Source organism: Pan troglodytes, chromosome X (genome assembly GCF_028858775.2).
Source record: "Pan troglodytes isolate AG18354 chromosome X, NHGRI_mPanTro3-v2.0_pri, whole genome shotgun sequence".
NCBI lineage: Eukaryota > Metazoa > Chordata > Mammalia > Primates > Hominidae > Pan > Pan troglodytes.
Window position 1 is genome coordinate 128155057 of NC_072421.2, and position 25482 is coordinate 128180538.

Sequence of the window (25482 nt, forward strand, 5' to 3'; positions counted from 1 at the left end):
TTTTTTTTTTTTTTGAGATGGAGTCTCGCTCTTATCATCCAAGCTGGAGGGCAATGGCATGATCTCAGCTCACTGCAACCTCTGCCTCCCAGGTTCAAGCGATTCTCCTGCCTCAGCCTCCCTAGTAGCTGGGATTACAAGCACGCGCCAATATGCCCAGCTAATTTTTGTATTTTTAGTAGAGATGGGGTTTTACCATGTTGGCCAGGCTGGTCTCGAACTCCTGATCTCAGGCTATCTTCTTGCTGTAAAATGCCAACTTTTACCTTTGTGGTAGGGGAGAGGAATACTAGCTACTCATTAATTGGCTACTTATGAATTTCCAGGTTTTATACACTGCATCTGACTTAATCTTCACAACAATCCTAAGGGATGGGAAATAATATTCCCTATTTTACAGATGAGGAAACTGAAGCTGAAAGAGATAACACAGTAAGGATACACAGTAAGTAGCTCTCACTAAACGTGCTCCTAACCATTAGTCTACACTGCTTCCCACAAAGTCCACAGTTTCATAGAGAAAGACAGATGCTCTTTGTCAGATCAGTATCTACCTACTCAACCTTGTACGTGGCCTTCAAACACCTTCCTATCCAGGAGGCTATCCTGGGGTTGCTTATCTCTAAACCCAGAAGTTCCTATTGAGATATTTGACACATGCATTGTCACAGTGTTTTGGGGCCTCTTTTTAAAATTCATTGTTGCAATTTGGTGCCACAAAAGAAATTGAAATTGTGGCCATGTATCAATTGGAGGTAGGCAAAGGTAGGAAGTGACATACATTGACTATCTTGCTTACAATTTTCAGAACTGGACCCTGGTTCTTACTGGAAGCCCCTTTACACTCTCAGAAAGGCTTTGCCTGCACTTAACGACTTATCCCCATCCAAGCTCCCCTGGCCCAATAAAAGCATTTCCAATCTTTTAGGTGTTCCAGAGACCCCTGAGCCCCAGGAGGTAGTTTTTACTCACAGTAAAACCACTGAAATGCAACCACAGATTATTCCAAAATAACTATTTCAAATAGGATCTAATTATATATGCATAATTCAGCTATTTTATAGAAAGTTATGATTTCAACTGAGCTACATATTTCTGAGACATTATTGTTATTTCTTTACAGTTCCTACAAAATTCATTGGAAAATTAAGAATTATGCCTGTGTACTGGGAAATTTTAACCCATTACAGTCCTGCCTCCTTTCTACATAGTTTCTTTAAAAGACTTTTTAGGCAGTCTTTGTCAGATTAATATCTACCTACTCAACCTTATATCTCTCTTCTAATCTGAAGAGAGAACACAGATTTCCAAGGACAGCCTGGCTGAGCTGTAAGATGATTCTGGACTTCTCACCAGCCCTCTTGGAGGCACAAGTTCCCAAATTTTTTTACAATGACTCTCAAATTCTACCTACATCTGTCCCGTTTCCCCAAAAGATCATCTAAACACTTGTTTCAGCTCAGCTGGAAAGGTGAGACAGGGCCTGGCTCATGTACAACAGCAAACAATCTGGCAAACTGGGATTGGTGGGTTATGTGGCACAATTTCAGTTCACAAAGGTCCTCCCAAACATATCTCAACTTTGATCCCAAATTTCCACCAGTGGAGCTTTATTCCTTTAGTGCAAAGTTTTGCAAAATCTCCCTCTGTAGCCCATCTTCCCTCAACTCCTTTTTATTCATTTACACTGTGTTCTTGCCTTTTTAGAACATTTGACAGGTCCAGAGTCATGCCCTCCAAAGGTATTCACCTTTGGAGGGGCATTAGTGAGGACATTTCCCACTACATCTGTGGTTCCCAGATTTCTGGATTTTGGAAATGAATAAAATTATACGCATATTTAAGGTCACCAGCCTCTTAATTTGACAAGAAAATAAGTGGGGAAAAAATAACAAAGAAACTAAAAGAAGATTTTAAAATAAAAAATATAGGAAGTCTATCACCTCAGAATAAAGGGCAGTCCTTTCAATTGAGCAAATTTAGCTTCATGACAAATTTACTACATTTTTAGTTTTTACATTTTGCCATAAACGGGTCCTGGCCTACACACCAGTGTTTGGGCTTTTGAGATCACTCAACCATTTCACTTAGCGTGCTCCCCTATATATGAAACTTCCTGTGAAAAATTTCTTTCAGAACTAGAATGTCACACACACACACACACATTATTAAGGGCCATTAAAAGCTTCACTTCCCTTGAGGACTGGTATATTTTTTCTTCATGGAAAATGCAAATTATATAACTGATCAGGTTTCCCTTTTTTGTTTTGGCTGCTTTGTCACAGGGGCAGCTCAACTTCAGAAATCAGGTGGGAATCCTATGACCTACACACCTGAATTTTAATTAACTTCCCTACCTGGTCTTTGTCTTCTATTCTCATTTATATTTTCCCAGATGCTGATTTATTTTATTTTTTTATAAATTATTGTATTTTTTCATATACTGTAATCTTTCTTATAAGCTGCCTCAAAGTCTTTGCTGAATGAGGTGATGTAACTCAATAGTTAACCACTGTCTCCATACTGTATACCCTTGCATACCTTCCAATCATTGATGCACTGTTTCCTCTGCCTACACTGTTCTTAGTTCTTTCATCCTCCTGACATACTCCTATATATACCTGGACACCTAGCTCAAACATTACCTCTTTTGTGAACCTTCTCTGACCACTGCCATCTACCTAGCATTTCCCCTCACCACACCTGGGCTAAAACAATACTTATGTACAAGTTTCTATTATGACACTTGCAACATGATGGTGTAGTGGTATTTACTTTGTTGCCTCTGCCACTGCAACTTGAGCTTGAAGGCAAGGATTGTGCCATGCCCATATTGGAATCCCCTATATCTAGCTCAATAGATTTTCAATGAATGGATGGATAAATAACAGAACAAATGAACAAAATGAAAGGAAGGCCTTTGAGCTGTTGTCAGTGAACAGCCAGCTCATATTCGAGAACATGTTGGATTAGGGAGAGAATGCGAAAGTTCTAAAAGTATTGGAGTCACTATGAGGGTAGGAAACTTTGTCTTTCTTGTTCATTGCTCTGTCCGCGGGGCTTCTCACAGTACCTTCATACCGGCAGGCTTCAGTGAATATTTCTTGTATGAATGAATGAATAAGCAAATAGTTTGACTCAGTTCTTTCTCCTAATAGTTTCCATGGGGAGTCTTTTCCTTTTCTTTTTAAATGATTTTTCCTATCACTGTGCATTTACTTATTCCAGCCAGTTAACGTCATGAAATTCTTATCTCAAAGATCCTCTAGCCCTTGAGCTTCATGTACTCTTCCAAAGGCTTTAAATAGTTTAAAATGTTTCCAAGAGAAAACAGCTCCACAGCATTTACCTACACAGACTGTGATGTCGAGCGCCTCACTATCTGTATTTCTTGGTGTCTTCCCTGGGAGATAGGACCTCGTTCTTTGCGGGGACCTCAATACACAGTCTCTATTATGTTGACCATCTCCTGTTTGTCCTTCTGTGGCCCAGTTAATCTTGTTGTTGCCAGTAATCAAGTCAAAATCATGATGTGCTTGTTCCCAAATAAAAATATGACAATACATAGATCATATAAACTCATACATTTTTGTTGAAGTAAAGTACTTCTGTAATATCAAGATAAATAACTACAACATTTTTAACCTTTTCAGCTATACAATACAGAACTCATTCATATTCATAAAAGTAGGGTCCCAATTATGTCCAAACCAAATGATGACGCCTCGGTCTTTTTTTTTTTAAAGGATGACCTGACACAACAGCTAACTGCCAGCTGTTGTGTTAGTACAGGAGCGTGGTGGCATGGAGGAGACTTAAATGAGTATCTCCAGGTGTAGATATGCTCCATGGTGAATCTTGAGAGTACCATCAGTAGGTAGAATTCAGGTTTGTTTTGAAGAGACATTAATTTTATCTGGTATATATAATGTTTACGTATTATTGGCTCTTGGTAAAATATATACCATGATGATGAACAGTGCTCTCCTTTCTCAGGATTGCAACTTTTTTGCCACTAAAAGCATACTCTATTTGTGGCAGATATTAAAAATAATACAAACCGAAGTCCAGGCCTTCCTGAGGAGCTTGCAGAACAGTGGTCTGTCATGTATCATACAAACTCCTTCTTTCTTTCTGTTCCCATCAGAGTTGGTCTGTTGGATCCAGTGAGAACTGCCTCCTTAAGAATGAGCAGGGCTTTTCTCTGGAAATAAGGTCCATGAGTCCATATTTTCCAATATCTTTCATTATGGAGCAGACACAGTCAATACAGTGGGGACATCATAATGAGGGACTCTTCTCTTTTTGGACTTCACAGGCTCCACACTTGGCTGCTAAGGATATTTTAATTGAGGGGAAAATAAAGGAAGCAGCAGGTAGTATTCAGCAAGTATCCCTTAATGGGTCCATCCTTGGACTCATCTGGAATGACTGGGGCAGAACAATGTTCTTTAACCAGAGGGCCTGACTCTACTGGGTTCCACTAACATTAGTCTTATTTGACCAGCTTCTCAAAGCAAATACTCTTGCAGGAAAGACAGCTGCCAGCCAGAGGGGACCTCCTGATCTGCCATCATTATGGATTAACTTTATTGAACCACAGCTGTACAAAACACCATGTTAGTTGAAAGGGAACTCCACACCAAACCTCAGAGATAGCCTGTTTCTACTCCCTACTCAATGAATATAATAATTATGCCAGACATTGCCTTCATGACAAGTGTGTGTCCAAGAGACTCAGCATCCATGACAGTATAGATTAGAGGTCTCTGGGGGAAGTGAAGGAAGCTTACATTATTGTTAGTTTTTCATCAATGTCAAAAGACTTTTCTATTGTCACAGACAGGCCAGATGAGACAGGACAAAGAAAAGTCTTCTGGCTCAGTAGGAAACCTCCTGAGAAGCATAAAAGTAGCTGAATTACTGAGCCTTTGATGGGTGACTTCAGGCAACAGCTCCATGAGGCTTATTTGCTGCCTTTTCCATTTTAAGAAATCTTGAGGCATGGGGTGCTGATCAGGGAGATGTTTTAACCCATTGTAAAGATGGCAGGCACTCTGTTCTCCAGACCTTGGCAAGAAGAAAGGTAGGGAGCATTGGAGTGTCGTGCCAACCTTCCATTTCTGTGAAAATCTCCACCAGATTTATAAGGAACAGGCATCAGCACTGTCAGACATATACTGTTCTCTTCACCTGTTGCTGTCCAGTATTTCACCAGGCAAAAATTTCACGCTTGCATTTGCTGTCCTTCACTATTGTTAAAGGTAAAGATGAGTCATAATTCAACTTTTTGTGAGCCACATCGCACATGTGAACTTGAAACACTAATAACAATAGCTGAGTTAATTGAGGAATTACTGTGAGCCAGGCATCATTCTAAGGCTTTACATGTATTAACACATGAATCCTCATAACAACCCTATAACATAGGTGCCGTTATTATCTGCATTTTACAGATGAAGAAACTGAGGCATAGAGAAGTGAAGTAACTTGTCAATGGTCACACAACTAGTTAATGACAGAGATTTGAACATAGGCATTCTGGATCTAGAACCCAAGTTCAAATGCCAATGGTAAACTGCCTTCCTAAAATAATACAGAGATGAGAAAAACCAGTTCACACACAACTTAAGTGATTTTATACATAGCTTTACAAAGTATATCTCAGCCTGATGTTATTGCCCCATGCACTTTAAGACAAGAAGGGAACTATTGAACTAATAACAGCATTTCTATGACCAGGTTTCTAAAGAGCCAATTAACTTTCCCTGGAGCATGGTGGCAGCAGAATCACTGAATTACATACAGGTCAAAGAGAAACCATTTCTTTACAGTCATTAAGAAAACAAGATGTGGAGAAGGGGGCCAATGGTAGAAATTAAAAATACTCTTGAGGTTTCAAACGTCTGGTTGAAGCTGGATGTGCAGAACGCTCATTAGCATATTAGCATTGACAGTGGCTCCATAGCATCCAAATACTTTCAATTTAAGTGGGAGCTTAGCAGCGATTTGAAGAATGTATGTTAGTACTTCCTCTACATCAAAGAGCATATAGTACTGCTAAGAGTAGTAATAATGATGACAGTTTATCTTTATTGGGTGCTTATTATATGGTAAGCAGTGTGCTAAGTATATTATTTAATGTCCACAGTAATCCTGTGAGCTAGGACACTATCATTATCTCCATTTTACAGATGAGAAAACTGAGGAACAGAGAGGTCAAGTAACTTGCTTAAGGTAACACAGTAAGTGGCAGAGCAAGGACTCAAACCCATGTAATCCTCTAACTTCAAGGCTTGTGTTCTTAAGCACTAAGCAAGATACTGTTATGAGGATTCAAGCCCTCCACCACACTGTTAAGAAAACTTACCCCAATCTTCTAGCCTTATTATTGACCCCAGCTCAAGCTTTGGGTCTGTAATGATTGCTTGGTGGCATTTTTGTTCTCAATGCTAGGCCTTTCTTTTCCATGTTATAGATGGATGGCTAAGTATTGAATATTACTTTGTGAGCATAGATTTATGCTTATATACGATAACTTACAAATCATATGATATCAGTTAACATTTAGTTCCCCGGAACACAGCGCAGATGTGGCCTCAATATTTTTCCTGGGACTTTTACACATAAAAGTCCAGACTGTCATAAACTGGAAATATTTAAGTCAAATTAGATTGTCTAGTCATCTTAGACTATAAGTGTTGTGACTCAGGGACACTCCACAATATATATTTCAGTTTAAAACAATATAAAACAATATATATTTCATATAAATATATAAAACAATATATATTTCAGTTTAAATTCTATTATAATCAAATAATAAAGAGGTACTAAATAAAAAACTCATTACTTCCTTAGAAATGTCTATGAGAAATACATTAGTAATGATTTTTGAAGTATTTTAATAGCTGCCATTTTTGAGTACCTTCTATGTACCAGACATTGTGCCAAGTATGATTTAATTGTCATAACAATCCTAGGAGTTAGGTACTATTAGTCTGACTTTGTAGATGAGGACACTGGGTCTCAGAAGATACACAACTGCTCGAGATCCAATAGTGAAAGAAACCGGCTTGGAAGCCAAGCAGACTGAATCCAGAACCTGACCTCTTAACCACTCTGCAATACTGGCTCCTACAGTAACATTCACTGATCCCAGATTGGCCCTACTAGTCATTCAAAACCTAAGGAGATCCATGGTCCAATCACGGTAGCTCTCAAAGGATGTTTGGTTGTTCATTTCAATTGTTGTTGGTCTAATGGAGAAGAATACAGTCCAGTGAACTACAACCTATGGTATGAATTATAGTTTGGCAGAGTTCTTTGCACCTGCCATATATAGAATTTAGACTCCTTTTTTTTCTCCACCCATTTCTTATTCACATACCTTTTTTTCTTCATGTTTGGTTGCTTTTATGCTTGTTTCTTGGCTTTTGATGTAATAACATTTCTTAATTCATTATTAGTATTGCTGTCTAGTGGACCTCACCCTCATTATAACTTATAAGGATTTAAAACCTAGGCTGGAATTGTGAAATAATGTTTTTGGGGGTGTAGCTAACTATATAAATAAATGGCAAGACAAAATGGCATTACTCTAAATCTGTTTCTCAAATTTAGTGTGCCTGCGAAGCACCTGGGGACCTTGCGAAAATGCAGCTTCTGATTCAGTAGGTCTGTGCTGGGGCCTGAGATTCTGGGATTCTAAGTGGTTCCCAGGTTATGCAGGGCACACTTTGAGTAGCAAGGTTCTAGATTGGCCTGGTCCTGTTGTGCTTTTAAGTAAAGTCACAATTAATTGAATCTGGGGAGATTAATGTTTAGGCTGTTTAAAAAGCTGCCTCAGGCTCCCTGAGATGGCAATTCTCAAATGTCTTCAAAAATTTATTGTAATAATTAATTAGCTCTCACTGTCCAGGAAGCTTTTTTGTGTCTAAACAAAACCCTCCAGGTGCTGTGATGTTCTGCTTCTCATTTTATCTTCAGCGGAGATGGAGTTAGTCCACCATGTCAATTCTATTATGGGTTACTTTGTTTATGTATATATGTATATGTGTGTGTATTTACACACAGTTCTTCAATGTTAAAAAGAGTCTTTGGGCTGTCCTCCACTGTCTCCTTTCTTCTCCTCTAGGAATCTTAAGATCTTGGAGATATCTAAGTCAGTTCTCTTCCTGTCTCCATGTTTATTTGCCTCCTCTATGAAATCTATAAAATTACACATGCTTTGTAATTCCTTGCCAAAATCCTGTTGCCTTGTATTTCAAAGAGCTGTTTAAAGCTTCAATGACCCTAGCCTGCATTGGATATACACCCAGCATGTCCAAAGTGCAAAACGGAGTATACTAGTAACTACCGGCCACCCAGACTATAAAGCTCATATTACAAAAATGCACACTCTAGGCAGAATCTGGTAAATGTCAACTTCAAAATAAGTTGTGTCATACTGCTATATTTATTACCACATGGTCAATAAAAATAAGCACTTGCGAGGTGATTAAAAATAACATACCAGGTAAAATTGGTTGTCCGGCAATTCCCAGCGGTGCCATTCCAAGATTATTCATTGCTGTGGCCCATGCAGTTGGATCAGACATAGGTAGTGTCATTGCAGTGGAATCCACGTTCAGAGTTCTACTGTTATCAGCTGAAAAGAAATGACAAGCAAAATAATTTGTTGTGTTAAGGTTCTAGCAACTAGTTTACTTATAAACATAAATTCTGGCAAACTGTTTATAGAAATGGCTGGAGAAATGGACAAGTGGTGGATAAGGCCTCAATGCCAGCTTTCTTATAAGGGTTAAAACAACACAGCTTGAACTGGCAGGAAGTCATGGAATTTGAAAGTAATTTACCAGATGGTATTTTAGTATAAGTGTTTCCTTCCTTCTCTCCCTTTCTTCCTTCTCTCTCTCTCTCTCTCTCTTTTCAAGCATACACAACAGAGGAGCTTGGAATGATTAAGAAGTTTTCTATTCTTCTCACAGTCTACTAGCATATGATTACTTCAGCAGCTTCCATCCAAACTACTTATGCATGTAAAGCAAGAAAAAACATCCTAGGGCTTCTGTAGTTGGCAATAAAAGATGAAAATTATACTCCTGATGTAATTTCATATCTTTGAAGCAGTACTATTGAATAGAGCTGGACACACAATCAGCAGACATCAAATTAGCTGAATGACAATTTTGGGGGTTAGGGGAACAATGAGAAAAAGCAGACTAGAGACACAGTCCCTGCCCTCAAAGGTTGTACAATAAAATTGAAGAGACTGATGATGATGGTGATAATTATTACCATTATCACTGTTATCACCACCTCCACCCACTACTACCTCTGTTGAACACTTACTGTATGCCAGGTAAATCACTTGGCATGCATCATTCTCATTTAACTTTCAGAACAGCCCTACGAGGTAGGGACTGTTTATATCTCCATTTAATAGAAGTTTTAGAGACATTTAAGAGAAGTTTCGAAAGGTCAAATATATTGTCCAAGGTCATACAGAACGTATAATTTTTAGCCACTATGCTTTACTATCTCCAGTTAAACAACTAGGAAACAATGAAAGACTCAAATGGTATAGATCAGAAATGTTACTGTAGTTTATGGTATGCAGAGCTACTGTGGCCTGAGTAAGCAGGAAATACTTCATGGAGAAAATAGGACTTGAAAGAATGGACCAGATTTATATAGAGCATGTCATGAGTGATGAGCAGTTATTAGATAGGTAAAGTAGAGGGGCCAGACATCCCAGGAGCAGGAATGATATAAGCAAAGACATTGAAACGGGTTTTATAAGCACGTACATGTACACAGTGTTGGGAGAGATATAGTCATGAGTCATCTGAGCACAAACAGACTTTCGTTTTGGGAAATTTTCCTCTGACTACTGATAGCCATAGAAAAATCTTTCTATGGCTTTTTTCCTACCTCCCAGTACACACTTCTGCCAATTACAACCCATGAAGGCAACTCTGTTCTAATAGTAGCTTGCTAAAGTCCAAGGCAACATCAGGGCTGACTCTTGCCAGGGTTATTTATACATGTGCTATTTTGGTCACTGATTGGTCAGAACAAGCAAATGTAAATGTCTAAAAACATTATTTCTGAAATATTAGTTTTTGTCATTTTTCTGTGCTGCCTTTGCCTCTTCCCCCTTAATCCCTCCTTCACACACACACAGTGATTGATGGCACTAAGTGTTCATTAATTACAGTCAGAAGTCACATTTCAGAGTGATTACTCCTACAGAGTGATTTCTCCATCTGTAGGAACTTTAGTAGTCATATCCAGCTTTCAGTGTTCTCTCACAAAGGCATATCCAAAGGCTAGAAATAGCCTCCTTGCAAATATTATCAAGAAAACAAATATGGGATGCTGAATATCCTTTGGGTTGAGAGTTTACATAGTGATAATTAGTCTACTTGGACTTCCAAGCCCCCAGCTAGGGGAGGTAAGTTTTTAGAGAATGTTACAGCTGAAAGATACCTTTAGAGATTATTGAGTCTACACTCTTATTTTCTCCGGTTGCTGGAGAATCAGTCCCAGAAGAAACTGGTAGGTTTAGAAGGACTGGGACCCAATGCCAAAAATAATTTCTTACAACAGTTTGGCTACTCATTGGTTCTGCAGTCATGAGAAATATTAAAACAAACAAACAAACAAACAGGAACACTTCTCAGTAAAGGATTTTGAGGTCAAAGAATGAGAATTTATAATATATTAACCTAGCCAAACTCTGGACTAATTAGGGGCGGGATAAGTGTTTGGGGGAAGACAATGATCTCAATTACAATTTTGAAGGAAAACACAGTATTGTTATTTTCAAAACGTATAGTAATTCACAATGCTTGTTAACATGTTAGTAAGTAGAGTTCCTGCTATGCTTGTTTACAGGAACAGATAAGGAACATGTGTGATTAACAACATTATTTCATCTCAATGAAAGTGGTTCTTAAATTCTTAGGAAGTTTTGCTTTAAATGTCCTTCTTATCTCCCTTCCCTCCCCTAACACCCATCTCCACCTGTCAAAATCCCACTCATTTTTGAAGGGTCACCTCAAATGCTACCTTGTTTATGAAACTGAAATGGCCAGGTGGGAAGGGCTCCCTGGCAGAGCCTCCCACTGACCTGCACCCTGGGGTGGAGCCTTGGAAGTTCATGTGTTTGCAGTGGGAAGGAGCCTGGCCCCTCCTCTTCCTGGGTGGAATCTGGGATTCAATCTATGAGGCGGGAAGCACACCAGCAGGACTCTGGCCTTGCAGAGGGTCCCCGTTTCCCTTTTTTACCCCTTTTTCTCCAATACATTCCATTTTTCTCACCCTTCAAAGTGTCTGCAAGCCTAATCTCTCATGGCCGTGTGACAAGAACCTGGTTCTTTGCTGAACTAAGGAAAAAGTCCTATAACAAAACCACCTCATTGGAATTAATTACTTCTTCTGATGTGTTCTCATAACATTTTATCTAGAATTTGATTTTCACATGTTTGCTCATTCTCTCACTCATTCCTTGCAAACTAAACTTTTTTGAGTCTTACTATATGCCATGCTGTTTTGCTAGTAACTACGAACACAGAGATGAACAAAACTCATTTACTGCTCTGGAAGAATTCAAAAACAATAAACAATCCAATATAAATTATTATAATAAGTACTGTAATTAAACCATGAGTGGAGTGCTCTGGGAACACAGAGGAGTAATTAAAGCTGCTGCAATGGGTTTGGGTATACGTGTTTCTGGTTGTGCGGTGGAGGAGGAATGCCAGGGAAGCCTTCATTGGGAAATAATCATTTGAAGTAAGTCTTTAAGGAGGGATAGGATTTTCTTCCAGGTAGTGAATGGAAGATTGGGGTAAGAAGAGCATTCCAAAAAGCAAGAAGCACCAAGCATTTACCACCGACTGCCTTGGATTATTGTTATTGTGTACATGTCTCCCTTCTGCTGGCCTGCATGCCTCTTTTAGGTCAGGTACTGGGTTTGAGGCATTTTCTTTCCTTATTTCTTAGTTTAGTGTCTAGTATAAAGTAGGTATTCAGAAATATTTAAATTAATAAAGAAAATTAATTTACATTGATTTTGGGCACAATAAGCAGTCTATACAATGACACCCATTGATTATTTGTATACCTTTTCAGAATGACAAATTGTCTTAAAGAGGTGGCATTATTGCTAAGCCAATTCTTTCTCTAGGACAGCTGAATACTTGTAGAAATTTGCTTAGTTACAACCAGGGATATATGCCCAACTAATAACTCAGTTTGATCTCATTAGCTATGATCTTTTTCCCATATCGGCATAATCATACATAAAAGCTTGCAAAATTTTGCTTTCAAAGGAAAATCCCAGATGATCACCTCTGGCAGTAATCTGGATTCAAGGTCCACGGTAACAAAACATGTTGTGCTAAGTATCTGTTTAGAATTATCACTTAATGGTGGAAAAGTTAAGTTCTGGCCTGATCCACTTTCTAGACTAGAAATGGACATCTAGTAATTTTCCCCTGAATCCTACAATCACTGGCAGCAGCCAAGAATATTCAGAAGGCGAATGCTACTGGTTGTCAAGTGGTCTTTAAAATACCTACCCCAAGTCTGAAGAACATGTCTTGCCATGCTGGTTCTCCTATTCTGCTGTGTGACAAGTTCTCAAGAGGTCAGAGATTGTAGAGTGGCTGTGAGTAAGTGCCTTCTAGGTAATTTGGTTGAAGATATGGCACTTTGGAATAAGCTCCATTAGCACCAAAAGAATACAAGATTTGGAAGTGATCATCTACTTGAACTTGGTATCATTTTATAACTATCAAATCTCTGCCATCTGTTTATTTTTGTATTGTTGATGCATCACTAATTAACTTGTCAATCACTGTCAAAGTTATTTGATTTTGAAGACTACACACACACACACACACACACACACACACACACAGACACACACACACAATTTCCTCTGAAACAAGGACAACAGTATGTTGGTGCTGTCTCTTCAACTATATTCTTTCATTAAGACAAAAACTCTCCTTCTCTGATGATTTACTCTCCTACAATTCTCTTTCTTATGTCCGAGTGTATATCCACTGGTTTTTATGCTCACTGTAATTTTGTTACACATTATTATGCAAAGTTGAGGAGACAGTTTTGTCAACAAACATCTATTGAAAGCCTGTTAACCACAGGAAGCAATCCTGTCTAATCATCAAGAGCATTGGTCTGGGAGTCAGATGGCTCTGGACTAGAGTCTAACTCTACTACTTAGCAACTGTAATGTGCTCATTCACTTTCTTTCTTCTCTTCTTGCCTGCCTGCCTTCCAGTCTTCCTTTCATATTTACCATACATTCACTGAACATTATCTATGTGTCAGGCAGTATTGCAGATGTTGAGGATATTAGGGTGAGTCAAAGAGACCTCATCCTTGCTCTTGTAGAACTTATACTCTAATGCAATAGACAGATATTAAAATACAAGTAATTATGCACTGTAATAAGTGTTATGAGCAAATAACTGGGTTTGACGAAAAAATGGGAAGCTACTAAATTAGGAAAATGAAAGCATCTACCTTATAGGTTTGTTGAAGATTAGATAATGTGGGTAAAGAATTTAGCATGTCTTCTGGCTCATATTGAGCGCTCAATAAATGGCCATAATAACATGGTAATAGTTATGGTAAACGATGAGGAAGTGGTCCCAGCCCTTGGTGGGTTCAAAGTCTACTGAGAGAACCAAGCATACACATGAATTACTAGAATACACTGTATGAATAATGAAACTGAGGCACAGAGAGTTTAAGTGATCAGCTCAACATCACACAGCTAGTAGGTAGTAGAGCAAGAATATAAGCCCAGTCAGCTCTGATGCCAATGCTCACAATGTTACTCATCACACTAAACTCTCTTCCAAAGAGTACATTTATTCTGTGTTCTCTTAGCTCACTGAAGACATTGCTATCATAGCCCTTACTACATTATATTTTTCTGATCTTTTTCCATGTCTGTCTCTCCCCAGAAATTGCTTATTCCTCCTTGTTATTTCTAGTGCCTAGACACAGTGTCTGACATAGAAAAGATGTTTAACAAGCTATTTTAAACAAATACATGAGGAAATATATGAGTATACAAAAGAGTCCTCCACAGATATTCTTTCCAGAAGCAGGTGTCAAGCTATTCAGAACAGGATACTACTCTATTATTGTATTAAGATAAAATCTCTTTTGGAGGGTTTCTTTTGAGGGCTGAGTGTTAAACAAAAATTTTAAATGGAAAAAGAAAGGAAGATAAAATGATGACAATTTGAAGTATTATAATCCTTACATGCTGATAATACAAAAAATTCCCAATTACAGACATACAAACTTTAAGGAAGATAAATCTGGGGATGGGAAGATAGCATCACTGAGAAATTCTTCACTTATGAGAAGGAACTAAAATTTCTTAGAGAATTTAAGGTAATTAAATTTACTAAAATGAAAGTCCATGTAGCAGCCATATTTGTTAATTCCTTGAGGCCAGGGGACACAAACCTCATTTACTTCTGTGCCCTTTACTGTGACTAGCTCAAAGTAGGTGCCAATAAGTGTGTTTTTAAATAAGAGAACTCTACAAGAACTCAGCAACTGTACAAAGTGGGGCTTACCTGCATAGCCTATTTCATAGACCCACAGCCATCTAAAATCTCTTTGCATTGTGTGGTCTTCAACTGTGAACTTAGCTCTGTCATCATTTCTGCAGAAAGAAAATAGTAGTCTCAGCTGGGCGTGGTAGCTCATGCTTGTAAATCCCAGCACTTTGGGAGGCGGAGGTGGGTGGATCATTTGAGGTCAGGAGTTCAAGACCAGCCAGGTCAACATGGTAAAACCCAACGTCTACTAAAAATATAAAAATTAGCTGGGCGTGGTGGTGTATGCCTGTAGTCCCAGCTACTTGGGAGGCTGAGGCACGAGAATCACTTGAACCCAGGGATGGAAGTTGCAGTGAGCCGAGATCACACCACTACATTCCAGCCTGGGCAACAGAGTGAGACTCTGTCTCAAAAAAAAAAAAAAAAAGAAAAGAAAAGAAAAAGAAAAAAGAAAAAGAAACAGATAGTGGTCTAAAGGTGGGTGGGACATGGGACATCAGGCCTCCAGAATATACTAGGACTCAGAAAAATGATGAATAATAGTTTTTTTTTTAATACTTTAAGTTCTGGGATACATGTGCGAATATGCAGGTTTGTTACATAGGTATACACGTGCCATGGTAGTTTGCTGCACCCATCAAGCCATCATCTACATTAGGTATTTCTCCTAATGCTCTCCCTCCCCTAGCCCCCCACCCCCTGACAGGCCCTGGTGTGTGATGTTCCCCTCCCTGTGTCCATGTGTTCTCATTGTTCAACTCCCACTTATGAGTGAGAACATACGGTATTTGGTTTTCTTAATAGTTTTAAAGATAGCAATTATAATAAGACTAATAAGAGTCAACAGTTATATAATGCTTACTATGCACCTCACACTGTTCTAGGCACTTTATGTATATTAATTTAAAATTCACAACAATCCTATGAAGTAGGTCCTTTCATTATCCCCATTTTACTGATGAGGTAATAGGAACAGAGAAGTTAAGCAAGCTATCCATAGTTATATAGCTAGCTTGCAGTAGAGCCGAGATTCAAACCCAGGCAGTCTGGCTTCAAAATTCATGCTCTTGACCACTATGGCCTACTAAACTAGGGGGTTCATCAAGTTATAGAATATTTGAGCTGAGGGCTCTAGAGCTCATCATTATACAGATGGGTACTCTCAATGTCCTCTATTGCAGTGCCAAGTTTGCCCCACAGGGGACATTTGGCAGTATCTGGAGACATTTTTGATTGTCATACCTGGCAGCAGGTAGTTGCTACTGACATCTAGTAGAGGCCAGGGGTTCTGCTAAACATCCTACAATGTACAGGACATCCCCCTACAAGAACCAATTATCTGGCCTAAAATGTCAATAGTGCTGAGGTTGAGAAATCCTGCTCTACTGTAACAATTTTTGTGTGTTCTTACTGGAGAACGCCTTATACCCCTGGTTTCTTCCACAATCCTTCCCATCTATCACATGTATAGGCAACTCCAACTTCTGTAGTTTATGCCGTACCCTACTCTCTTGTGCTATCGTGCAACTAAGACTAATCTGATCAAACCCTCCTCTCTGACCCCATCTCAAGAATCTATTAACGCTTTCAGCATGGTTACTTCTATGCTTCGCATCAAAGAAATGATCCTTGTTGTGGGAAGTCCAGGTACCATGGAATGCTCATGGGTTGCTGTTTGAGAATAGTCCTGGAAATAGCAGTAGGCACACCATGACAAAGGAAAGAGAAAGGAAGTTTAGAAAATGCTTGCACAAAACGTGGAAGAAAACTTCATTTCTGGCATATCACATAGGACCTCGCATACAGTAGGCATTCGAGAAGTATTTGTTGTGAAAAGATGACACAGGGGCAGGGTCGGGTGTCCTACCAAGGAATAACATTGTGTTTTCTGTTCTCTGTCTAAGGGAAAGGAAACAGTAGAACAAATCACATTTGGGGTCTGCATTAAGCCTGGGGCTCAAGGCTTTATCTTTTGCGTAGTATTTATTGCTTATGAAGCAATATATTGTGGCAGTGCAGGTGTTATTTTGAATCTCTCTTCATACTCCTTGAAAATTAACAATCTATCATTGTTTGTGAACAATGCACTGAAGCCTGAAGCACAGGCCACAGTCCCTCCTATTGCAGACTTCAAGTGATGCCACAGCTTGCATCACGGTGATGCAGGTGAGAAAACTGACAGGGGCTTTTGTAGGCTTTTGTAATACAAGGCTCCCAGATGGCTTGAGAGAGATGATGCTATTAGACAAGCAGGATGGATCAAAGAGTCACTCAAGGGAATCAAGATGTCATACATTCTCTTCCTTGAGAAAGGAAAGGAAGATAAGGGAAGGGAAGGCAAAGGGAGGCAAGGGAAGGGTCTTTATGCTGGCCTATATATATAGTAGGTAGTCATTTTCACATGAGTTGTGAGTGTGGCAGGGTGGGAGTTGGAAGAGAGTAGCTTGATCTTCAAGGTATACAGATGAGAATCTCAGCATAGCGGGTGCTTTCACAAACTAAACCTCATCCTGGAAGATTTATTGTTTTAGTCTATAAGCTAGAGGGTCCTGAAGACAGCCACCTCTGTATTGGAGCAGTTATCAAGATGTTCAATATTTAAGTTAGATCAATTTAAAGCCACAGAGCCAGGCCGGCCCTCCAGATGGCAATTGTAGTGAGGGTGGGGTGAGGGCGTGGTATAGTGAGGAAGAAGAAGGCCACAGAATTTGGTATGTGCCTCTCCAAGGAAGTGATAGCACATACCCTACATTTATGAAGGCAACAAGGTATAGTAGAAGGAATACAGGACTTGGAGCCAGATAGATCTAAAATCCAACCTTGGCTGTACTCCTGACTAGCTGAATGACTTTAGGCAAGTTCCACAAACTTTTTAACCTGTTTATTCACTTGCAGCTGGGGATAATGATACCTATCTTTCATATAAAAGATAATGATAATGATGTTGATTCCTAATATTGGTTAAATGCTTATTATGTGCTAAACATTGTTTTAAAGCTTTGCATGTATTATTATAGTAAGTAGCTAGCCAGGCATGAGTGGGGCAGGAGAGGGCTCCCCCAGCCCCACCAGGAATGTCAGGCGACTATCAGGTAGTTGTCACACTGACTCTCTAAAATAATAATTGATCATAGCCAGCGCCAGGAAAAAGTAGTTTCCCAATAAATAAAAACACCTGAAACTGGTGATTGGCAGCATCCCAATAAGATCTCTGGTATTGGGCGAGTGGGCTCAGGCATGTGCATTAAGAGACAAAATGGCACAGTTGAACTGATATATGACCTTCCAGGGGCATTCCACTGGAACAGGGAAGAACGCTTCAGATGAGCATGTGTACAGCTCTAGTAAACACACTGAGCATGCTCACCTCCCAAGTGCTAGCAGGCCCCCACACATGCAGGCAGCTTACCCTAATGGAAGAATCAAGGGAAACGGGATGCAAGATGCTGGAAGTATGCCAGCATATAAAACCCTAGGTCCAAAGTCAAACAGGGCACTTGACCTCCAAGATATCCACTTAGACCTCTTCCAAGTGTACTTTACCCTCTTTTCATTCCTGCTCTAAAGCTTTTTAATAAACTTTCACTACTACTAAAACTTGCCTTGGTCTCTTCTTCTTCCTTATGCCCCTCAGTCGAATTCTTTCTTCTGAGGAGGCAAGAACTGAGGTTGCTGCAGACCTGTATGGATTTGCCACAGGTAACTCAGACACTTCCACCACTAACAGTATTGTACAATATAATTCTTACAAAAACTCTATGAGACAAGTGATATTTATCATTATACCCATTTGATAGACGAGGAGTATGAAACACAAAGAAGTTAACAAGTTGCTTAAGGCCACAGATACAGTTAATGTTGGAATTGGAATTCAAATTCAGGAAGTATGGCTCCAGAGACAACACGTTTAACCACTGGGCTATATACCATCATTAAGAATGCTGAGCCCAATATCTGACACAGAGCAAGTACCTGATCATGACTTTAACCCTACTTCCTTTATCTTTCCCTTCCCTTTTTCTGGCAAGGAAGAAATCATTCAGATGCCCTGTGGGGGATCTTTGAGCTGCGGCCAAGGGCTTCTTTTGTAATTTCAGGGTGGGCTGGCATGGGCTGAGGTATCTCAGGGATAGTACTTTTCAGTTCCAGGTTATTAGGCAAATTGAGTCAGAAGAATAGGTTAAGGTTGGACCCAGGGGTTCTGGTTGGACCCAGGGTTCTGGAATACCATCAGGCTCCACTGTGGGAACCTTAGAGGGCTGCCTCAGCTACTAAGAGCAGTGGCTGACTCCCCTTGAGAGGCTCTTTTGGGGTTTTTCTGGACTACAGTCTGTAATTGCCAACCCTCTGGCTTCATGGACTTCTCAGATACCTGTGAACTAATGTTACCTTGGTCTAGAGTGAATGGCTGACTATGGTCCTCTAATCTAGGATTACATCATCACATTTATTCCATATTTTCTTACCTAATATTTAGGTAAAGAACACCAAAAAGCATAGATGGGCCTAAAAAAAAAATGCTACCTGTCTCAGCTCCTTTAATATCTGCACTAATTGCCTGTTAAGTCATATAATTCTTTTCCTGGTTTTGAAATAAACACATAAATATTACTGTCAGGACCCCAAATGTTGTAGTTACTGGTGTTCAACTAGAAATCTTAATATTTAAACTAATCAACTAACTGCATTTCAGGTACTGAGCACGCTCTTTAAGTTAATGGCATGGCTGCTGGTGGGGGAGGGGGTGGAGAAAGAAAAAAACAGAAGCATAAACTTTGTTAAGTTCCCAAAGCTCTGTGGTCTGTGCTTTCCCAAGGTAAGTTGAGTAAAAGGTGACTTGGCAACACTGCTACCATGCTCTTGGAAGTCTGGCAAGATCTCTTGGAGGAAAAAAAACCCCACACCAGTCCTGGGGCTAATCCACAAGCCGTTTTGCTGCAGTCCTTGTTGCTGAAAATCTTTCCAATACGTTTCAGTCCACTTCCTTGCCATAGAAAATAGAGTATGACAAGGATAAATATAGCATGAACAAGATCTGGAGTTTGGAAGGCTAGTTTGAACTCTGGCCCTACCGTTTACTCACCATGTAGCAATCACTTACACCTGTGTTTGTCAAAGTACGTTCCAACCATGTGCATCAGAATCACCTTGGGTGCTTGCTAAATAGGCCAATTTCCAGGGTTCACTGCTAAAGTTTTCACCTGGGTGGCACTGGGGACTCTGCCTGTTGCACAAGTACCCTAGGTAACTCTTACACCCACTACAAATTTGAGAAACACAGAGCTTCAGTTTTCTTATCTATAAATAAGAATGATGCCACCCTTTCACAGGGTGGTGGTGAAAACAACATAGGTAATCAATACGTGCTAGTTGTACCTGAATCTTTGGTGAAGTTATTGCAAGACTATGAGATACATTCTGAATATTAATTTAACAAACTTGTGAAAGCCATATACTATGTGATGGTACCCAGGTGAAAACTACATGTTTTCCTGTCCTTTGAGGGGCTCATAGACTAGTGAGAGTGGCAGATATGAAAACAAAAACTACTGTACGGTTTGAAAATGGCTAAACAGAGATATGAAGAAGGGGGAGACAGTTCCCCTGCTAGGATGGTGCTAAGGAGAGAAGGTGGTGGAGGAGGGAGGGGAGCACTGAGGAAGTGATGTGAAGCTGGAGGTAGTGACTTTAAACTGAGTTTTGAAAACTAAGCCAATTATCATGGTACTACAAATATCTTAAAAGGTACAGAATAAGGCTGTATTTGTACTAAGTCTAAAACCTAGAATGCAAGTTGTTCTTGTTTGGGGAAATGGGAGTGAGTGGAGAATATTTTCCATATCAATTTCCTTATCATTTCTCTCTCCTAAAAGTAGAATGTGGAACAACTGGAGTCATTTTGTATTCCCAGTAGGTTGACTCTGAGAGGATGGGTGTTGGGCTATATTGTTGACTTGCTGTGTAAGTCATTAACTACATGGCCATGGTCTAAGTTGGTGGGGGTGGGGGGTGGGACCCTGGCCATGATGACTATAAATAAGTCAGGTGGTAAATCCTGCTGATAATGGGACCTTTGGCTGAAGTACTAGCTGCCTCAGCAGGGCCATCCTCAGATATTAAGGGCAATGCTATATATACACATACAACCGCATGAGGCAGTGACTAATGGCTCTGCCTTGGGCCAGCAGCTCTGGCCCCTTTCGTGCTTCTTTACCTCTGCAAAGCAGCCAAACTGGAGTTTTCAAACTCCACTCCAATTTGACAAATAATCAAAAGACAATAGACTTTATTATACATACCTTCACATTATCTTCACTACCCTTCATGTTTCAAAATGACTGATTGTTTTTTTTTTTGAAAACCACAACACATTCCCATCAACCACTAGCATGCATTTGGCCAGACCAGGCATGATAAACTCTCAAGCCTTAATGCTGAACGATGCTGAATGAAGAGAAAAAAAAATAGGGTTATAACAGTGGTTAAGATCATAATCTTTGGATTAGATCTGAGTTCTAGTCCTGGCCCAACATTTATTACCTGTGTGATGTTAGGCAAGTGATTTCATGTCTCTGTGCTTCATTTTCTACATCTGAGAAATGGGATAATAATAGTACCCATCTTATAGAGCTATAGTGAAGATTAAAGGAGAAAATATACAAAACAGATCTATTGTGGTGCCTAACTTAGTAAATGCTTGTAGAATACTAGTAATTATTATCAATATACTAACAATGGTGGGCATTACCTCTGATATCTTATGGAAAACAGGGGCCACTGGGGGTAAGGAAAGAGGGGAGTGTTACAATTTCTTCAGGTGAAAAGAACATGAAAATACCAGTACAGGAACCAGCCATTAATAATATTAGATTGGTGCAAAAGTAATTATGGTTTTGTGATTAAAAGTCATGGCAAAAATGGCAATTACTTTTGCACCAACCTAATAGGAGAGAATGTATTTACAACAAAAAAAGGACAAGATGGTTTATCTTTAACAAGTTCTTTACCAACAACACTGCCAGAAAAAAACAGTGGGATTAATTTGTATTCTTCTCATCTGATTAATGCATTTTCTGAAAGTGCTACTGCTAATAAAATCCTAAAAAGATGTTCCAGTGTTACCCTCCACCACTGTACATACCCCCAACCTATCAGACCTGCTGCCAAAACCTATTTGCTTTTTTCCTCTAAAACCATGGATGACATTTGTATCTGTGCTCTCTCTCCTGATCCCCCCATCTGTGGTGGAGGAAAGCCAGAATTACTTAGTGTTGTAGCTCAATTATCCATGACAAGATTGGAAAGCAAGGGGGTAGGCAGGAGAAGAACCTGCTCTTCACAGACAGCTTTCTAACAAGACAAAGGCAGATTATGGCCACAGCTGTGACCTCCATGACAGCTGGGCACAGGACACCCGCTGTATCAGCATACTCCGGGAACAATACATATGCAAGTAAATTTGGTTGGCAGTTTGTGATTCTGGGACAGTATTAATAATAGTGCCTTTCCTGAAATCTATCCTGTATATGATATATTTTGCCACGTTTAATTCAATAGCTCTTCTGAATATTTTAATACAGCAACAGTAGTCCAAATAGCAAACACATGTGAGTTATTAACTTTCTTTTATCCATTTCTGCTGTAACTTAAATTTTCTTCCTGAGTGAATCTCCAGGCCACTAGTGACATCACCTTTAATCTATTTGTGTGGTGTGTGTGTGTGTTTATTGGCATTAACATGGAGGAGACATAAGCTGTTAAAAAATAAAAGGCGTCTAGGCTAGTGATGATCTTCAGAGTAAACCTTACAGGGATTGGCAGAGCAAATTTGATTTGAAAATGATTACAAAGGGTGAATTCCCTGTAAATAATGAATTGGAAAGAAAATCAGGCTGGGAGTATTTGCTTATCCACTTATTTCCACATGGAAGAAAAGCTGTAATTCCTGACAGCCTGTGCTTACAGTGTGACTAGATTGGCCAGAGAGAAACCAACGGGTGATAAAAATAAGTACACAAGCCCACCAGTTCATTGCATTCTCTGTCAGTTCCAACACCAAGGAAAACCATAAAGATAATAAGTCTTTGGATAACAGCCCATAAATCCATGGTTACAGTTCAAGCACTTAACTTCAAATTCCCAAGTGACCATGCCACTGTTCTTAGCTGTTAAAGAAGCTAGAAGTTCACTGTCAGAAAGGAGGTGAGGTGATGGGCAAGGCAGCTGAAATACTCAAAGACCCCAGCAAAATTCTGGGAAAGCATGCCCTCCTTGCAAATCACCACTTCTTGAGAAACTAACTCATATGTCACTGGGAGACACTGTCAGAGCCAACTGGCTAGGTTTCTACCAAAGTGCACCTAGTTTTCAAGAGTGGCTATCTTCCTTGAAAATGTAAAGCTAATTTCTGTATATCAAATCCTATTTTTTTCCACTGACTCACAGTGTCTTTTTCTAATTTTTAAAATTACATATTGAGTAGGTACACAGGAAAATTTATAAGATACAAGCGTAAAGTATAAACAACAACAATGCAATGAAATTTGTATGCCCAACATGCAGTTTAAGAAAAAGAATATCACTATTACCTTTAAAGTCCACCATGTACCCCTCCCTAATCGCTCCCATCTCCCCTGAAAGATAACCACCATTTTGAATTTTGTGTTAATAATTCCTTGCTTATCTTTATAATTCTACTACATATGTTGATACCGTCTCTTCAAAAATGTTTTATCTTAATTTCTAAAGGATTCTTTAATTGCCAAGAGCTTTCTGTGCTGTTTTCTTTCATACTCCTGCCCCACCGTTTCCCTCTCCCTCCCCTCCCTCTCTTCCTCCTTCTCTCTCTCTTTCTCTATCTACCTTCCTTTCTGTGTCTCTCTCACCACCCCTCCTCCACTCAGCTAGAGGAGTAGTTAGTGATCTAGGAACAAACATGAATGCCAAAGATATCAGTTAGCAGTGAATCCATATGTAAAGGCAGTAATTATTTTGTAACATGGTGACTTTCCTTTTGTTCTTTAAATGAATCCCTGCATGTGCCCTAATTCGTTTACCCAGAAGTTCAGAGGTGATTAGGGAATATGGAGGTGGCAGCAGGCTACAGAGCAGGGTGACGGAGCTGTGAGTATTGCCTAGCATGGGTACCTCAGGGGTCTGGAGCCAGAAGACCATGCTATTTGCTGGCTATGTAACTTAGGTGAGTCACTTAATATTTCTGGGCCTGGGTTCCTTCATCACAAAAAATGTAGAAAACAGTAATACTGATCTTACAGGGTTGATGAGATAAACAAGGGATATTAATTGGAAAAGTATTTTGAAAGCTATAAAATACTATATAAAGGTGAGTAAACGATGTTGCTGTTCTGCTGCTGTTGATGACATCAGTTCTATTAAAGTCAAGGTAAACAACTAAATGGTTATGAATTTTCTAAGTTTGGAGCTAATCCACAGATTTATCCTTGCCAGCTGCCTGGTAAAGCCAGCATATCACAGATAAAATTAAAACTTCTTTTCCGATGCTTTATTACTGGTCCATGTGGAAGCTTCCCCCCGCATCCCCCGACTTCAAACATCTTCCCCAAATCCCACTGTACCTGCCCAATCTGCATGTGAGGGAGTTGTGTTTGCTCTGGTCTACGTCAGTGCCGGAGCCCAGGGCAGAAAGTAGTCACACATTATAGGAATGCAACATTTTCTCTTCCTAATCATTTCTCATAGGACAGTGCAGGTTGGTAACTCAAATCGAAATGTATGCAAGATGTGCTCATCACCTGATCAGTTTGCGCCTGAGGAACCTTCTGAAGGTCCTGACTTTTGCCTGTGTGCTATTAACATAACCATTTGCATGTCATTTCCATTCTGTTTTTTAAAGGGTCTCTCCTTGAAGATCTATGAGAATGAGAGTAAGCAGTGGAAAGCCACGTTTCCATTCTGCAAACGATATAACCAAATCTGTAAATGTGCAAAAATACACACAAGAGACGCTCCATAAAGCTGCTGGCAATTATTTCGGTGAACAGACGCAAGTTGTGCACAATTCCCCACAGCTGCCTCAGGTGTTGAAGGAAGAGATTCAAACAACAGAGGGGAAATATTGATCATCTTTTTGAATATAGAGTTAGGCTACCTGCTTAGGTGCCCAGGAGGGGGTGTGAGAGGAAGAATGCTGGTAATGTTCCCACACGTTTCCCAGCTTGAGGCTGGACAGCCACATGCCCATCTGCTGCTAAGAAAAAAAAAACAAAAAACCAGACAGGGCTTAAACACATACGAAAGGCTGTTTGACCTTTCAGGTTGTAAGGCTCTTGCCCTCCGCCTAACAGCTGACGCCTGGAACAAGCAGGCAAACCCCACATGGCCTCTGAAGGGGCTAGCATGGGGGCTCCAGCTGAGGGGCGGCTGCAGCTATGGCAACACATGCCTGGGAATGAGTTAACACCAGCCAAAGGGGTTAATGGAAGAGGCAAGAGCTTTTATACAAATGCATTAGGGAAAGAAACGCAATACAGTGGGAATGAGGTCCATTAATAAAGCTGAGTGATAAAATCCACGACCATTCTCAAATTGGACTTGGCAACTTAAACTCCTTTTCCAAATTAGGGTCCTGTGTTCTAGCTGCTCATGGGGATACTAAGCTTCTATCTTTAAAAAGAATAAAAACAATACTATAATATGCAGTTAAAAGGAGAAAATAGGATAGGCAAAAGGGTAAAAATTAGACTTGCAAACAAAGGAAGGAAGAGAAACAAAAGAGATGTGTACAACTATGTTCTGAATATGTTCAAACAGCTTGTTATTACTAACAATCACCACCTGACAATAAATTACCCCTCTACATGTGGATTAAAAGCTGCATTATTAT

General features: G+C 39.7%; 1 protein-coding gene across 18 annotated transcripts in view; it reads right to left on the reverse strand.

The window, feature by feature from the left end:
- Window positions 1-25482, reverse strand: part of ENOX2 (ecto-NOX disulfide-thiol exchanger 2) — a 277671-nt gene that overhangs the window by 70690 nt on the left and 181499 nt on the right. For 10 of the 18 annotated variants that reach the window (XM_016943964.3, XM_016943962.3, XM_063804888.1 and 7 more), the window contains one exon: window positions 8516-8650. In XM_016943964.3, the coding sequence (XP_016799453.1) occupies window positions 8516-8612 (97 nt within the window). In that variant the 5' untranslated portion in view covers window positions 8613-8650. Of the gene's footprint in view, window positions 1-8515; window positions 8651-14633; window positions 14723-20917; window positions 21063-25482 lie in introns of those variants that run through there. The other 8 variants (XM_063804882.1, XM_063804890.1, XM_054676610.2 and 5 more) reach the window with 3 other exon arrangements.